The 16,511-nt window shown below is 52.3% G+C and overlaps 6 protein-coding genes across 6 annotated transcripts; 3 read left to right on the top strand and 3 right to left on the bottom strand.

The window, feature by feature from the left end:
• Window positions 1-263: 263 nt before the first annotated feature.
• Window positions 264-1,639, top strand: COCSUDRAFT_36850 (PRA-CH-domain-containing protein; the record flags this gene model as incomplete). Its single annotated transcript, XM_005647273.1, has 6 exons — window positions 264-326; window positions 426-499; window positions 605-755; window positions 902-1,055; window positions 1,251-1,426; window positions 1,550-1,639. 6 exons carry the CDS (start codon window positions 264-266, stop codon window positions 1,637-1,639), a joined length of 708 nt encoding a protein of 235 aa, XP_005647330.1.
• A 596-nt stretch (window positions 1,640-2,235) lies between these two features.
• On the bottom strand, window positions 2,236-3,216 carry COCSUDRAFT_36851 (Isopentenyldiphosphate isomerase; the record flags this gene model as incomplete). The annotated part of the gene is made up of 3 exons (XM_005647274.1): window positions 2,236-2,481; window positions 2,637-2,783; window positions 2,920-3,216. 3 exons carry the CDS (start codon window positions 3,214-3,216, stop codon window positions 2,236-2,238), a joined length of 690 nt encoding a protein of 229 aa, XP_005647331.1.
• Window positions 3,217-4,138: 922 nt separating this feature from the next.
• On the top strand, window positions 4,139-5,394 carry COCSUDRAFT_63921 (hypothetical protein; the record flags this gene model as incomplete). The annotated part of the gene is made up of 4 exons (XM_005647275.1): window positions 4,139-4,295; window positions 4,413-4,577; window positions 5,060-5,190; window positions 5,350-5,394. The coding sequence occupies 4 exons, from the start codon at window positions 4,139-4,141 to the stop codon at window positions 5,392-5,394; spliced, it is 498 nt and encodes a 165-aa protein (XP_005647332.1).
• A 1,154-nt stretch (window positions 5,395-6,548) lies between these two features.
• Window positions 6,549-9,396, bottom strand: COCSUDRAFT_47695 (hypothetical protein; the record flags this gene model as incomplete). Its single annotated transcript, XM_005647276.1, has 9 exons — window positions 6,549-6,757; window positions 6,849-7,019; window positions 7,170-7,299; window positions 7,456-7,648; window positions 7,898-8,027; window positions 8,178-8,295; window positions 8,570-8,732; window positions 8,844-9,059; window positions 9,213-9,396. The coding sequence occupies 9 exons, from the start codon at window positions 9,394-9,396 to the stop codon at window positions 6,671-6,673; spliced, it is 1,392 nt and encodes a 463-aa protein (XP_005647333.1). The 3' UTR covers window positions 6,549-6,670.
• Window positions 9,397-11,835: 2,439 nt separating this feature from the next.
• On the top strand, window positions 11,836-13,697 carry COCSUDRAFT_63923 (hypothetical protein; the record flags this gene model as incomplete). The annotated part of the gene is made up of 3 exons (XM_005647277.1): window positions 11,836-11,982; window positions 12,219-12,962; window positions 13,167-13,697. The coding sequence occupies 3 exons, from the start codon at window positions 11,836-11,838 to the stop codon at window positions 13,695-13,697; spliced, it is 1,422 nt and encodes a 473-aa protein (XP_005647334.1).
• A 466-nt stretch (window positions 13,698-14,163) lies between these two features.
• COCSUDRAFT_24021 (putative GDP-L-fucose synthetase) lies at window positions 14,164-16,401 on the bottom strand. Its single transcript, XM_005647278.1, has 6 exons — window positions 16,032-16,401; window positions 15,712-15,894; window positions 15,436-15,565; window positions 15,225-15,312; window positions 14,790-14,946; window positions 14,164-14,596 (listed from the first exon to the last, which is right to left on the bottom strand). Exons 1-6 carry the CDS (start codon window positions 16,263-16,265, stop codon window positions 14,429-14,431), a joined length of 960 nt encoding a protein of 319 aa, XP_005647335.1. The 5' UTR covers window positions 16,266-16,401; the 3' UTR covers window positions 14,164-14,428.
• Between the last annotated feature and the right edge of the window lie 110 nt (window positions 16,402-16,511).

The raw sequence follows: 16,511 nt of genomic DNA on the forward strand, positions 1-16,511 counted from the left end.
TGACAAAGAGCTGAAATAGTAAATCAGTCACGATGAATTCGATCCTCAGCAACTGTGGCACGACCACCGTGCATATGACGAGTAGATCGTCAGTGCCTTGCAGGCTGCACCATTGTGGTGTGGCGCAAATTAGACAATATATGACCCAAAAACATGCTTTTCAAATAGATTTGGAGCACTGTTGGAAGAGGGTGCGATGTCTTGCGGCCAGCGCAGAGACAAAGGGACTGGAAGGTTGCGCTCAGGGAGAGCAGGTGGAGGGGATGACTTCATTTTTGGACAGCCTGAAATGGAACTTTGATGGTCTTGTGGCTGTGATCGTTCAGGTGAGTGGAATGCGACAATGTGTTCTATGATCATCTGTGCGTTGGACCTTTCAGGCTGTTTTACTGAGGCATACTGAGGCACTCTGTGGGGCCTTGCAGCATGTGGACACCGGCGAAGTGCTCATGCAGGCATTTGCAGATCGTGCAGCTGTGTCTGAGACGCTTCAGACAAGGTGTGGCTTCCAGAAATGCAAGACTTTTCGTAAATACGAGTCAATTGATTCAAGGCGGTGTAGAAGAGCGCCAGTGCCAATGTGCTTCCTGCAATCACATTGCAGGCTGGCCACCTTCTACAGCCGATCACGTAGAGAGCGCTGGTGCAAGGGGGAGACATCCGGACACTTCATTCACGTGACCAGTGTGCACCCCGACTGCGATCGAGACTCCATAATCTACATGGGAGATCCCATCGGGCCTGCCTGCCACACAGTACGTGCATAGTATCTCGCTGGCACGTCATTGATGCAATACACATTGGCAGGGATACTCACAACTCTGCAGTGGTCCAAGACAGCGCAATGACAAGAAACAAGAGCATGTTCTCTCCTTGAAGGTAGCTGGCACATGTTGCGCAGGGTTCACCATCATGCTGGTTCTCCGCTGTAGGGATCGACAGTGATGGAGGCGTCAGTGAGGTGAGAAATAATAAGTCACGAGACGAGGCTCCCCTGAGCACACTGCTAGCCCTGGAGCGCACCATACAGCAGCGGCGAGCTGAAGCCGGCTCAGGTACATCTCAAGGTTTCTGGATGGAAAGCCCTGGAGAGATGAATGATTTGATCATGCCTACAGAAGCTCACCTGAAGGTCGTTGAAGCAATGACTTTACATGCTGTTTTGGAGGAAACTTTGTTTGATTGAGAAAGCTGTGCTGTTGGGTTCAGCTTGTTGCCTGCCCTGACAGCGATCTTCCATGGGATGTCAGGTGCGAAGTCTTCGTGGACAGCCAAGCTCTTGGCAAATCCAGAGCTGCTGTGCTCAAAGGTCAGGGAAGAGGCTGGCGAGCTGTGTCAGACGTTGGAAGCTAATGAAGGGAGCGAGCGTGCCGCTTCAGAAGCTGCTGACCTCCTGTACCACAGCCTTGTGCTCCTCAATGTTCAGGTACCGCTGCCGCAAGCCTGCCTGTATTGGGAGCGCGCATGACAGTCTACTCAATCCCTGGCGCACGTGTGTTTTTGCCATGTCAATCAGGCTTCGCTGAGACACAACTTTGGTGCTGTGCAGGGAGTGCCAGTGTCAGATGTCCTCAAAGTTTTGCGGGGACGTTTCGGAGTTTCTGGGGTTTCAGAGAAGGCATCCAGAACACCAAAATAGTATATGTTGCGAGCCCGTTGTGGCATCTGCTAGAGGTCGGGTTGCAGAAAATCCTGAAGCCTGTCCTTAGAGAATTATATTCAGATGTGGTGAAAAGGTGGATATATTTTGATCTCACCAATCTCATGATATCATATGATTGTGCATGAGCATGACATGATGTAAGTAGGTCAATACACTGGTCTGTGAATAAGAAATCACCTGCTTAGGTGGTTTGCAAGGAATTTCCTTAAGTACATTTATACATAAATGTGGGATTTAGTATCATGCAGGATATGTACCTAGCAGTCTGCCAGGTTAAGACATCATTTCGGTCCCACAATCTCACAGAAGGTCAAACTCTCTGCACGTGTACAAGTACTTGCAATGCAACGTGCCAACATGATTGCAAATGCTGAGCACTGATCACTCCGATCTCCCTCGACGGTAACAGACAGGGTGACTTCAAAAGTTTAATTTCAAATGACCAAAAATTCTCTCAGTCACACTTCACTTCAGCGCATAGTGTACAGCAACTCTAGGTGCTGCTCCAACAAAAAAAGGAATCATAGTAGCACACAAAATCTCATCATCAATCACAATGACCGACCATCATCTCATAGGATTCTGTGGACTGACTGCACGTCAAGGAAGGCATCTGTGCTGACTGCAGCATCCAGATTGTACCACCACTCCTCCAGGAAGTTTGCAGCAATGATCCGGAACCAAGGCGACCATCGCAGCTCACTGCTGGGAACCATCATCTCCTTGAGCTCAGGCAGTGTCACATACTTGGTCGCCTCCACCTCATCAGGATTGGGCTTCAAGTCCACTGCTGCCTTGATGAAAAGGATGTAATCCACCTGGTTAGACAGGCACAGCAAGCTCAGGGGGCGTGTTGCTATCATCATTGCACTCTTTGGATTTACTTATCTTATCTGTCTTATCTGTCTTACTTATCTTCCCTGTAAGCAGCGCACAGCCATCCTGGGTAAACTTTATTTGAAGGTGGATTCACCTCGTGCTCTCCCCACTCTGCATCTGGACCATAAGTGTCTGTGTCCGCTGCGCAATAGTGCAGCCTCGTCAAGAATTTGAAGTCGCTCAAGGGGACCTGCTGTGGCGCTATGCCCAGCTCATGCTCCAGCTTGCGCACTGCCGCACGCTGCACGCAGCCACACAATCAGCCACTCTCCCATGTGGCTGACATCTGTAGGATTGATGTGCAACCATAGGTACAGGTTGCATGCTAGGACACACAGGAACAAGCAGGATTAAGCCGGGGATCAGAGTAAGGGTACCTTTGCACCCATCACAGATCCGTTTGCAACGTCCTCTGGCTGATCCACTTCAGTCGGCGAGTAGCCATGCAGAGGGTGAGAACAACACGTGTTTGTCCAGACGCCTGGGAAGGTGATCTTTGACAGAGCACGTTGCTGCAGCAACAGCTTGTTGTCCTGGTTGAACAGGAACACGCTGAACGCACGATGCAGCAAGCCCTGCGGCTGCTCTTTCGTGAACATATGTGAGGTGTACTTGTTCGCACTGCCGATGATGCTGTCCTGCTCATCCACTAGGATGCATTCATCCTTCTGCATGAGGTCTGCCTGAGATCCGCTGCCTGGGCATGCGGCACAGCAGCATGGATACCCATAGAACAGGCATGTGAGAGTCCGTCAGATACGTGATGCCCAAATATGGATCAGACATACCGTCCCATCTGCCGTTCTGCTGGAGGACAGCCACCATGGAATGAAAGCACCGCTGTGGAGCTGCAGGAGCAGCAGTCTTAGACAGGAAGGCTTTCTGCGCAGAAGATGAAAGCAAACTCCGCCAAGTCCCTGCATACAGCCATACTTTTCAATGCAAGGATCAAAATTAGGGATTCAAAAAAATTATAATGGGTGCTATCAGAGCACTGCTGTCCCCTTTGGATCTCTCACCTCTCAGCATTGGTGTGCCTCGGTGGCACCCAAGATAGCAGCGCACATGGACTGCTCTATTGACGATCTCCAGGACCAGATTCTGATACTTAATCAATTTGATATCCTAAGAGTCTCCGACAGACGCGATGTGTCGGAAGCGTCACTGATCCTGATCACTGATGGCCCAGGAGTCTTGCATGCCCTCGATGACTGCGATTGCCACTGCCGGAGAGATTTTCTGGGGAATTATCAGTATGAATTTCGGCGTGAAAGAGCCCCAAACAAGAATTTCGTGGCAATCAACCTCTGTCTGTCGAGTTTCATGCAGACCAGGGCTCGACTCACAACCCCCTGCGCAGGGGAGATTATGTTCGAAACCCTAAAATCATAGTCAGATTGTGATCTTTCGTGGGCGACACAAGTTTCTCATCTGTGTCTCCCCACAAAAGCCGCACTCACAAATTGCAAACCGAGAAGGCAACGCCTGCGCTGAGATAAATTGCTCACGCCACAAGGCTGGCAACGGTTCTGCTTTCAGCCACCAGAGGCGAGAGCCCTAGCTGGCCTAAGCCCTTGAAGCCGAGCACGGCTTGCTATGACCACCCCTCCATCGCTCCTTCGCAGTCTCCTGAGGACATCGTCCCTTGCCAGCCCGCGTGCTGACCGCAGCGAGGAGCAAACTTCTCCGCTCTCCCTCCGGGCATCTCCAAGTTTCAGCGACTTTTCATGCGGCATCCAAGCCGACGCTGAAGGTGGGGCTTCTGTGACGCCCTCTGCATCTTTTGTTTTCATCGCTTACGTGCTCGATGCAGTGCCGGCACTAGAGAATTGGCTTGATTGCTATCCTGAATAGAGAAGAAAATTTGCAGATGAGCCTGCGACTCCGAGCGCAGCGGGATCCTTCTCGCCCCTCTCCAGGCACAGCATGGATAGCTCTGGCAGTCCGAGCAGTTTCACGCCCGGTTTCCTCGCGAGGAGGAGTATGGACCTGCGGGCTGACCTGAAGTCCCTCTTCAGCAACGGAACGTCGCCCGGTACGACCGATGCTCAATTGAAGATCGCAGTATGCAATGTCATAGCCTTTGTGAATGTATCGCGAACAGCTATGGTCAGCAGGCCGTGCCGTCTGGCACCCTTGCAGTGAAATTCCAGGAATCTGCACAGTCAGCTCGGCTTGACCAAGCGTGTAGGGCGGTCTGTCTGAATCAGTGGCGGCAACGGGTCAATGTAGATGCGATCGGTGTTTCCCTGCTCGTGTACATTGCTGTAGGAGGTTGGGAGCGTGTATTCAGTAAAGTGGGATAGACGCTAGGGTTTACCACTGGACCGTCGACGGTTTTGACCACTTGTTGGAGCGTCGCTAGCGTGCTGCAGTCTCCCTTCATGACGAAGTAAAGAGTCTGATGGAAAGGGGCACTTTAAGGCTCGTTGGCAGCCGTAGTCCAGTCCTGACGTTATGGAAACTCCCTCTTCCCTTCCGATCAACAAGAGTTGATGGGTGGTAGCTGTGCTGCAGGACCAGCGACAATGAAGAGCAGCCCTTCCATGCCAATCCCCCCAGCACACCAGCACAACGACAGGGCTAAGCCTGCAGACCAGGCAGAACAGCGGAAGAGATGTGCACGCCAGAAGAAGATTGACGGCATGGTGCGTCTGGGAGCCTTTCCAGCAATTGATGGGGCAACATGGACTCAGACTTGTGCCCTCCACACCGCACTGTGCATGCTGTCATGAAGCATGGACTGTATCGCTTGCAAGCTAGCTCATGGAAGGGGTCTGACAGTGAGTGTCTGGTGTGTGCCCCAGGAGTTCTACGAGTGGGCTGAGCTCATCCGCAGCTCTTCACTGTGAGAACCACAAATGCAGAGAGAGAAGAGAGTGTGAGACAAACATTTCAGCCTTGCAAGGCTGGATTCAAGCATGTATAACTGCCCACCTCCCAAGGACAGCACACGGGACATCAGAGATTACCAATCTGTGCGACTTCACTGATCAGCCTTGTGCAACTTATAAGAAGTCTTTCCTTGATTCAAAAGGGGATCAGTTGCACCAGCAGCAGCTGCAAGCAAGCTTGAAGGGGCGCGCAGCAATGCCGCCTTTTTGGTAGATGGAGAGAATGCATGCCCCATATCTGTAGGCAAAATAGTCTGGGACGTTGATTCCAACGCTTGTACCAACGCAGACCAATGAGAGTGGGGAGCTGTATGCAGTCAAAGCTGGACAAGTTTTGCACAAGATTTGCAGGGTAGAGGGTTTTCTGGTTGTGAGCACAGCAACTGGCGACTGTGCAGTTTCAATGTGCTTGGCATGGTGAAGAAGAGTCGAGTTGTGCTGCAGGCAACGAGATATTCCGTGACTGCAGTGCGCATGTTCTGGCCGATTTCGTTGCTAAGGTTGAATGCAGCCAAGGCGTAATTGGAAAGTGCAGAATGCAAGTTTGTGGCGCAGAGCATCGTGGATGATCCCGTCCTGTAGTTGTAAGGTTGATGAGAGAGAAGAACGGAATATTTGCAGTTTTGTCAAGCCAGTTGAGCATGTTGCTGTGCAAGGGCTTGCACATGTTTGTTGATATATGGTGTGGATCAGCGATCACTCTGTTGTGATGAAGACTTCTGAACCTTGTTTTTGGCGGGAATATGATGACCCTGCGTGGATGTGTTGAGCGATGATCAATGCTTGCTGCCTGATGGTGCGCTGTGTACCATCAAAGTATTGGATGAAAGTTGCTCCTGAGCGTCACCGAGTGACCCTGAAGCTCTACTCTGTAAATGTTCACAGTCAACCTTGTCCCCATGCAGATGAAAATCGCATCCACATCATTTGACACTGACTTCTGTGGCATCTGAATCTGCTGTCCATCCCTGGGCTTTGAGCGAGGAGGTCAGGTTAATGATGCTACCAGATGCCTTTATTCTTTAAATTGATTCGGCTGCACATGATCATGATCAAAAAAAATGTTGAGCTTTGTTGACCGCTCTTTGGAAGACTGCGGACGTGTGTAGGCTAATATGATCTACTTTACATATAAAATTCAACTTTACGATGTCCAGAAAAACACCACAACATCATAGTACAGCAGCATGGGCATTGGCTGATACCGTACATACATTGCAGGCACGACTCACATCTACATCACATGAATGTACTGGTCTGCTGCAGGACCCACATATTTTCTCCATGAGCGCAACTTCTCCTTCAGCAAGCACAGAGCTTCCTGCAAACGCACAGCCTCCATCACCCCACAAAGCAGGAGACCAACAATGCTGCGGTTGACAATTCTTAGCCAATTGAGCAGCAGCGCTCACCTGTGGCACACTCGTGCGTGCCAGCTGGCCCAATCGAATGAGGCGCCGCTGGCCCTGCTGGCTGCTCAGATACAGGAGAGTGGCATCGAGGGCGGCATCTGACAAGTAGTCGCAGGCCTCGCTGCAGTCGCCCATAAACGTTGCATCCAAGCCCTCCAAGGCGCCAGGTATCTACATTTTCAACGTCCACATCAGAAGTTAACACAAAAATCTGTAGCATTACCTCCTTCCGACGTCTGTTCCACCAGAGGCGCACTGCACAACGCAGACTCCTGATGATCCAGAAGGAAGATATGCTGTTCTGATAGGCAGGGCACCCACCCGGCTGATGATGCAGTGCATGTCTGCATCCAGGGCAGGCACAGCGCGCTCCACAGGGACCCAGCACAGAGAGTGCATGCACAGCAGATCGCTCGGCTTGAAGTCCGCCTTGTACCTCATCTTGGGACAGCTGCACACCAACACGCACTATCACCCACCCAGCTGCTGCGGACAATCACTGCTTACCACACAGCATGGCACGTAAGCCATGGCATACGTGCATGGATAACTTCAGCTCCCAAAAACAACCAGTCATGCATTCTTGAGCAGTGATGAAGGTTGGTACCTGCTGATGAAGTAGCCCATGTAGTAGCAGTGGAGGGAGGGGCAGGTCATAGCGGCAGCTTGCACAAAGGCAATCTCCCGCAGGGCGCTGACTTTGCCGAGGCTGAGGAAGCTGAGCGAGGGCTCCCAGAAGAAGTAGACAGAGCTGATGCATTGCGGCAGCACATCCAGCACTGCCACAGCCACCAGCTCGCCTGCAGCACACCAACACCCCTCACTAACCAATCATGCGACATTTGTCCTGTAAGCGCATGGGGCATGTTGGTGAAAATGACGTGTTCTCCCACACATTGTAGCGACAAGAAAGAGACCAGCACACCCTGCACTCCTCGTAAAGATGCATGCACCTGTCTTGCTAGCGCATGGGGCAAGTGGGTTAGAATGACTTTCGCTCTGATGGAATAGGGCAACAGAAGAGAGCAACTACAGTGCTGAGCACTCACCGTCAATCCAGTACTGTTGGTGATAGGAGCCAAAGGACCAGTATGGCACTTGGCCATCTGGGCCCAGAGGAGCCCGCCTGCGCATCAAGGGGGAGTCCACCAGAAAACGCCTGAAGGAGCTTTCTTTCACCTGCACCCAAATCAGAGAAGTGAATCATGGGCCAGGTCATATGGCCGTACACCTGCCAGGAATCAATTATGTCCCCATTGGTATTGTTTGGCAACCCAGCAGAAGCCACCAACAATACAGCGGAGCCCAAAATTACATCTGACGGCTCACCTCCTGGGGGGACTCGTGGTGATGAATGGTTTGGTATCTCCTGTACAATGGGTACTCTGCTGCTATCTCGGCACGGCTGGCCGGCATTGGCACCAGCCGAACCTCAAAACGCCGTGATCTGCACATGCACATGCATCTCCCTCGATGCCCACTGCAAGACCACCCTATACATTTTTGCATACAGCAGACTGCAACATGATGCATGATCACGAAGCACAGGCAAGGTCCTAGTAATGCTCTTCAAGAGAGAAAAGAAGGTGTCATACCTTGTCTGAGTAGCAGCAGAGAGAGGCTCGGGGCCTGCACACGAGTCAGGACATCCACTGCTTCCGGTATCACTCCCTCGAAGCCGAGCTGCATCAGCCGTATGCGCTGCAGCTGCATAGCCGTACCCGGCATCCACATGTATCTCTCTCCTGCTGACCCCGCCCCACTGTGCGGACACCGTCGCGCCCTTGGTCATCCTTGACGCAGAGCTGGCATGCTCAGGAGCGTCCTCGGCTGTTTGGCTGGAGCCCCTGCTGCTGTGTTCTCTGGCACCCCCTGCATGCTGGCCTGCAGGTGCATCGCTCCCAGCTTGTCTGCCTACCGAGTGCTCACTTTGCCCATCTGCAGCTGCCTCACCCATCTGGACAGGGCCTGGGCACAGCAAGGGTCTTTGGATACCGCAGTCCCTGCTGTCTGTGCTCATGCTGCAGGTGGCCTCTTCGCCCCCAACTGCGGCTGAGTCATCACCGCTGCGCACATCACACAATGCTCCAGGCTGCATCATGAAGTTAAGATGTCCCCGCTTTGCCTGAACCGACAGCTGCAGCCCCGCTGCCCCCTCCAGGCGCACTGCCAGCAGGGCTGCCAGGTGTTCAGCCGATGGACTGCCAGGTCCTGAGACACACAAGAAAAGCAACAAGCTTAGACTTTGAAGAATGACTAGGCTGGAAGATAAGCTGCATTCTGATTTCTGGCAGCATTTTGATCGAAAATGATTAATGTTTGCACTGTTTGACTTTCATAGCACCGTGCAGGACAGCGAAATACCTGCAGCTCGGCGAGCAGCAGCAGCGATGGGAAAGGCAGCCGCTGTTGTGAGGAGAGCTTGCGGCCCCAGGAGGCGCCGCTGCTTAGAGGAGACCTCCTTGACGTCGGGGGAGTAGTAGCATGCCTCTGGCAGTGTGCCCTCCTCTGTCATGCGCCGCACTGCATGGCTGATGGCGCGACTCATCCTATCAGCCACACTGTCCACCTGCGTACACCCGATAATGCATGCATTAATGTCACAAAATCCACCTGAGAGACCTGTATCAAAAGCACCGAGGCAAACCTTCACGCACAGCGTAATTTCCAAGCACTGTTGTCTGAACTGACCAGTAGAAGTTTGTCAGGCATTCACCTGCGCGCTACATGGAGCAGCTACATCCCCCTGGACCGCAGCAGGGACAGCAGGAGAGGCAGGCGGGCTGGCAGAGATGAGGTGGGACTTGCGTTTCCGCTCCTCAGTGCTGCAGCTGTCCTGCTGCTGCTTCTTGCACACACCTTCTGGCTCCAAAGATGCTCTTACATCTGGTGCCGGAGAGGTTGCAACTTCCCACCCTGGAACATCATCTGACAGCGGAGGTGTTGAAGGAGCTGGAGGAAGGTCCAAATTGGTCTTTACTGGTGCTCCTGCCAGGTACTTCTCAAATCGCCGCATGACCTGCTTCTGCGCCTGCACACCATGCGTTGTGTCATCGACAGGGCATCCTGACCTGATCAAGCATGTGCACATGCACTTCCTTCGGATGCATTTTCGCCAGACTACAGCAGAACATACAGGGACCGCTCCTGCTTAATATGGACAGGCACGCTTCATGACTAGGAGCAAGACTGGGCGAGTGATGGCGGTCTCTTCTGGGGCAGAGAACACAATGGAAGTACATACGTACCCTGCTCGGTTCAAACTTGTGAACATCCAGACGGATTGTGTGTGGTACGCACGAACATTCAGACTGTTCGGCCAGCGACCTATACAGCCAAGTCCCACTGCGTCGCCAGCCCCGATTGAGGAGATCCTGGTATGCTTCACAGGTCATCTGGTTCGCCACCATGCCCTGCGAAGGACACTTTTTCTTCAATTCTTGACCACTGGACACCCATTTACGGATCCCTGCACGACTTTCATGTGCAGATAGCTAAGAAACATGCTCTGCCATTATCTCATTGTCAAGGAACAAGTAAAATCGTATGGGCTCAGGTTCCCTGAGTACTAGAGTCCAAACAAACGAGGGAGAGATTGAGCGCCTCAGAATTGCGCCTTACCAAGGATGAATTAGTTCCCAATCGACAGTAACCGCAAGGAGATTCGTAGTTGCCAATGTTCGCAACAAAGTTCTTTCTTGGCAAGTCGTTGGCATCCATGTCACACGAATTCTTGCAAACCCTTACAGACCCTGAATGTAAACAGTGCAGCAGATCCAACAAGATGGTGGATGCCTGGTCAATTTACATCGGCAGGCATCCGCCCATGGGTGGATGCAGCACTATTCTGTGTGGGTCCATAGTCACATGGGAAAAGTACACAAGTACAAATGCGCGTCCAGGCTAGAAATTGATAGCTGGGGCAGCCAAAGAGCTGGCATGTATCATTGCCATGATGAGGAGTATTTCTTCAGCCCTTTGGAGAACGTAACGAACATCTGCGAAAGTAACTTCCGGAAGGGTTTCCGCTGGCGGGGGGTCCCGTTGCAGCCCGTTGGCGATTTGCATGCACATTTTGCGGCATGCACGAAAACCATTTGCCCCATGGTAATGCCCACATTAAACGACATTGGACTCCAATTTGACCTTCGATATGAGCCCAATATCTGGTAATGCTGTGCCTGAGGAAGTCTTCGAGCGTGTGAATTGATTATCGTGATGGTCTAGAATTATCATCAGTCCAAGGTTCCGATCGGCCACAGATGTCGGCGGGCGCCTGGCTTCTAGGCCTAGAACACAGTAGCTCTTAAGGCGCGTGAGTCTACCAACATAGCAGCAGAACAAGAGGTAACACTCGACATTTGAGTCAATGTCCCCACGTCCTGTCAGCTTGTTCTTGCCCTGTGGCCCCTTATGATAGGTGGCTTGTGCCAGCAGCTGGCAGCCAGCTAGTCTGCAATGTACCTGCAGGATTGCAATGTAGCTTTTTCAGAACGATGAACTGACAACATGCAAAAAGAAGAGGCTATATGCAGTGTTCCATCCTTTCTGAGCTTTCTATTTATGGCCAGGATCGCCTAAAGGAATTGATTATTGTGCAAATGGATATCCCCAGAGCATCGATGCTCTGATCCAAAAAAGAGAACCACAAAACCACTCTCAGCCCTCAAATCACATTCCCCCAGCTGCAAGCCAGCAAGCGCGCAGCTGGATAATGATTACAGGGAACGAGGATCCTGAAATGGGGCGCACCATAGGAGCTCAGCATTGTCTGACCCTTGAAGACACACATGTGCAGCTCGTTGAAGAAGAGCCAATGGTCGACGGGCGCAGCGACGCACCTCTTGCTACAGGGCGCGCAAAGCATCGCAAAAGGGGAGATAAAAATTTTAGAAGGGCAGCTCCAATTGCTGAGCCGCAGCAGGGTGACAGCAGCGCTGCACGCAGAGAGCACTCGTCTAAAAACAGAGGGAAGTGGCCGTGGAGGATGTCTCTGACACCGCCGAACCGGCAGGACTTGACGGCTGAAGTGCCCTGGGCAGCACCAATGGGCCCGGATGTTCCCACCTGCGACACCACAGTGCTGTTGGTGAGCAGCCCAGGGAGGCAGATCTGGCCCTACATCAAGACAAAGGTGGGTTGTCTGATGGTTGATCCAGCAATGCTTCATCCCTGAACAGCTTTATTTTTGCAACTTAGGGAATGGTGTTTATGCAGCTAACATGCAGTATGCCACAAGGAACACGTACTCTCACCAGTTCTCAATTAGAACATGAAAAGCTCTGCATACAATAGGCCGGTACTGCTTCAGTTGTCAAGCTCCGGGCCCAAATAACACGTGCACGCGCAGGTGCGGTCCTTCCTGGGCAGCAGCATCGTGAAGGCGATCCACACTTTCTGGAGCCAGGGTCGGGGCACTGGGCGGCAGACCTGGCATTTGTGGAGTACCACGACAGGGCGTCCTGTGCAGAGGGCTTCTACAGGCGCAAGAACCCGCTCCTGCTAGAGGGCCTCGAGTTGAGCTTCTCCAGCAAGACCGCGATGGACAAGCGGCTGGCGCAGCTTCATGGCAGCTTCCAGCGCGGCAACGGTGCTGACAGGGCTGCAAATGCAGCGATGCGGGCTGATGGGCCGGTGCTGCCTGCTCTGCCGCGCCAGTCCACCTTGCTTGAGGGTGTCACCACTCCGGTGGAGACCCCGGCAGAGTGCTCAGCTGCAGCGCCTGTGAAAGGCGCCAGGCCCTCCCTCGACATCAACAGGGTGCGGCGGGAGCTCGGGTATCCCCCGCTGCAGGGAGTCGAGAGGCCCAACAGGCGGGGATCAGCCATGCATTCGCGGGGAAATGGGAGCCAGACAGCGGGGGGTGCCCCTAAGGAGGCGCATGGCACTGTCGATAGCGACGCGAGGACTTCAGTGGTGGTTGAGGGCGGACAGTCAGACAATTGCAAGACAGGAGCCAGGCGCAGGCCAGCAACTCCAGAGAGAGGAAGCGATGATGCGGCAGGGACTGTGGACCCCATTTCCTCCATTAGCCTGAAAACAGACGTGACAATGAGCAGTGATGCAGCTGGCAGCCAGCGTGAACGGGGCAGTAAGCCTGGTGCAGATGAGCCGGTACTTGAGAGGCGTTCCAGCATGCCACTTCATGGCATCTTCCAGGATCTTCTGCCATCAAGCCAGGTGCTCTCCCAAATTTCCAGAAGCTTGCTATAGTATGGCATTTGAAGTGCCTGCCAAGCATCGATGTCCTGAAGGACTGACAACGGCTATTTGATGTCCCGCGAGCATGTCTAACTAGACAATCTGTGATGATTGCAGAGCAAGCGGCAGGATGAGGATAGCACTGTCTCAAGATGCCCGGATGATGTGGGCACAGCGGACGTTCTCAGCACTGCAACCTCCCTGCAATCGCTGGGGCCGCCCACTCCAGCTGCCACACACCCACAGCAGGCACACTTTGAAGAGGCTGATGACAACAGCGGCCAGGGGCCCAGAGAGCAGTCAGGCACAGCTAATACTGTGGAGGAAGCGTTGGATTTCCTGCAGATGCAGCTGCAAGCCGAGCGTGCCTGCCAGAGCAGCCTGGGCAGCACAGGGAGATCTGCAGCGTCAGTGTCAGATAAAGCCAGCACAGCCACTGAGAGGGACAGTGATAGCTATACCAGCAGTGTGCTGCAACAGCCCGTTGCAGATGGAGAATCGGTTTTTCAGCAGCCCAATGCGGTGATGGCGGATGGACTCAGCGACCCTTCATCATCAGATGAGTTGAGCAATGACCTCGCGGAAATGCTGCAGCTGATCATGGGAGAATCTGACAAGTGTGTTGCCAAGGGAGGCAGCCCCGTGTAAAAAGCACCGTTCAAGGACCACATATGCACAGCAGGCAGGCACAGAGTGCAGCGGGGTGTGGATACTTTACAATTGAAATGTCCCATGCTGAGTTAGACTGAAGTCTGAAGTCTGAAGTCTGAATGTCTGCCAAACGATGCCCGATGAATGTGCTGGTGAAGCTATGCATGCCGCAGGAGCTGTGAGAATGATCCATTTGGTACATTTGATGTACGAACTTATATTTCATACTTGTTGCAATACTGCTGTATCATCCTCGACTTCTTGCCAAGCAGCACCAGCTCTGATTGGAGTGCAATGTAGCCTCCTGGAGGCTTCCTTCTTGTATTTGCTCATGGAGTGTGGCAAATGAGCTTGAGGATGTCCATGCAGCTATCCACAATGAGCTGAGTTTTATAGTTCGTTCTGCTCCTTTTAAGTCACAAACTTGTGCTGTGATAGATCTTGTGATCTTGTAAAAAGTCTTGTGTAAAAAAGGTTTTACATAGCAGACCATGGGGCCGTTGCATGTCACTTTCACAAGGTGACCCAACACAACATATTTTCTTCAAGCACGCCAGCGAAGTTTGAAACGCACGGCATCATGACAACACGAGCTGCTCTCATCGAAGATTTGCTACCGGGGCAACAGTGGTCAACTACGTGAACAGAATTATCAACATGCCTGCATTCTTTGCAAGAAATCAGATAATCGAGCTTCGTTAAGGTCTCTCCTGGTGTGACCAGCATGTTCACTTTCTGGCGGTGTCATAGTTCTCCTTGAACCACGCTGTCGTCTCACGGATTGCAGTGGCCATTGGGGTAAACTTGAAGTCTGGCAGGTATGCGCGCAGCTTAAGATTGGATGCTGTCTTCTTGTACTGGCCGTCTGCCTTAGTCTTGTCAAAAATAATCTCCCCCTGCATATCAGAAGGCACCGCTGTCAGCCACACTCAACCACACCTCTGCTCCAAGGATTTGATACATCTTCTGCCACCAATATTGTTTTCAGAAAGTAGACAACAAACGCACTTCTGTCGTAAAATCACAGGCCTGCAAGATTGCTAGCAGGCAGGGACGCCAATGATAAAGGTCTGGCAGTAGAATTCCCACCATAAAGCCCATTGAGTCAGCAATCATGTGGACAACATCACTGATGGGGACTTCATCCTCCTCGCCCACAGACAGGATGATGGGGTCTGCCTCCTTGTACTCGCGCAGCACCCAGATCATGAGACGTGCCAGGTCCAGGTTGTAGATGAACTGGCGCCTGCAGCATGACATGCACTTCAGTGATTGGTCCGCCCAATACTGGGGGGATGCTCGCCAACGTGAGGGCGCCAGGTTCTGGCCTGCCTAACCCAAATAGAGCTGCAGAAACAGGCTGAGGAGCTCATGCATGCATGCAGCTCCGAATTCACATGTACATAATAACAGACGTTTTTGAGTTATCAAGCAAGTACCTGCGTGTTCTCTAGGTTTGGGCAGCATCATTGCATTGGGAGGGATGCAGTGCAGGGGCTTCATCTAGATGGGGGTTTCACTCACAGGGGCTTGCCGCTGCCCCAGGCCGTGAAGGGGGTGCCATCTCGCTGGGCGATGTAGCACTTGTGGATGAGGTTGGGAACCACGTGTCCTGCATGGGCAATTTTTGCTGGTATGAGCACACCGCGACAAAGCTTTACTTCCAAAATATATGCTAAGTAACACACAATTGATATGAATTCGCTGTCTGCAGGAGGTATCTGATGCGCAGCACCTTGGTCGAGGTTGAAGTTGTCGTGCTTGCCAAAGATGTTGGTGGGGACAACGGATGTGAAGTTGCAGCCGTACTGCTCATTGTACATGCGGTTCTGAACATCCACGAGCCTCTTCGCATAGGCATAGCCCTACAACGCACATGCTTGTCGTGTGATCCCCGATTGCGTCGACAAGACAGAGAGTGTGCCACTCACTGGCATGAATGACTAGAAGCAGTGGTCAAGTTGAGATTCAGAGCCAAGGCGCAATGAACACAATGCCTTAGCAGCCTCACCTCGTTTGAGGAATGAGGTGGTCCCAAGTGGATCATGGTCTCATCGATGGGGTAGGTGGTCTTATCGGGGAAGATGCATGTGGACAGGCAGGACACCAGCTTCTTGACACCATACTCCTTGCTGAGCACCATGATGTTGTCCTGCATGAGGATGTTCTTCCGCCAGAACTCAACCTTGTATTTCTGATCACACGCATGCCAAGTCAGCTTTAGTCTTTAATTAACTGGGCCTTCGATCAAATGCAGTCGGCTCGATTATATGAAGAAATGAGGAAGTAATTCTTATGAATCAAGATGTTTGATGCCTCTGCAGAACTTACCATGTTGGCAAAAAGGCCACCCACGAATGCCGCTAGGTGAATGATCTGTGTTGGTTTCACCCTCTCAAATAGAGCTTTGGTCTCTTCATAGCTCGTGAGGTCAGCGTCCTTGCTGCCGATGAATACCCATGTTTCACCCTTGGGAGGGTCCTGCGCAATGATCTCCTGCACAGCTTTCCCAACAAGTCCAGTTCCTCCTGTGACGAGAATTACCTCGCCGTCCAAAGGCCCCATATTGCAATCTGCTGGTAGACTTGAACTCCACGTATCTTGAAATTATTCTTACCGGGACAAGTACCCAAGGATAGAACTCAAACTGATCACACACTTTGTCAAGGTATCTTACAGCATCGGGACGATCAACCGAAGCAGGTTAAGTGTGGGAAGCATCTTGATCAATCGCTGGGCGCAATAGGCGCGTCGGACACTGCACAACCTGATTTGGCTCTACCTCCATTCAAATATTCAAATTTTAGTGTG

Source organism: Coccomyxa subellipsoidea (assembly GCF_000258705.1).
Source record: "Coccomyxa subellipsoidea C-169, whole genome shotgun sequence".
Taxonomy (NCBI): Eukaryota; Viridiplantae; Chlorophyta; class Trebouxiophyceae; family Coccomyxaceae; genus Coccomyxa; species Coccomyxa subellipsoidea.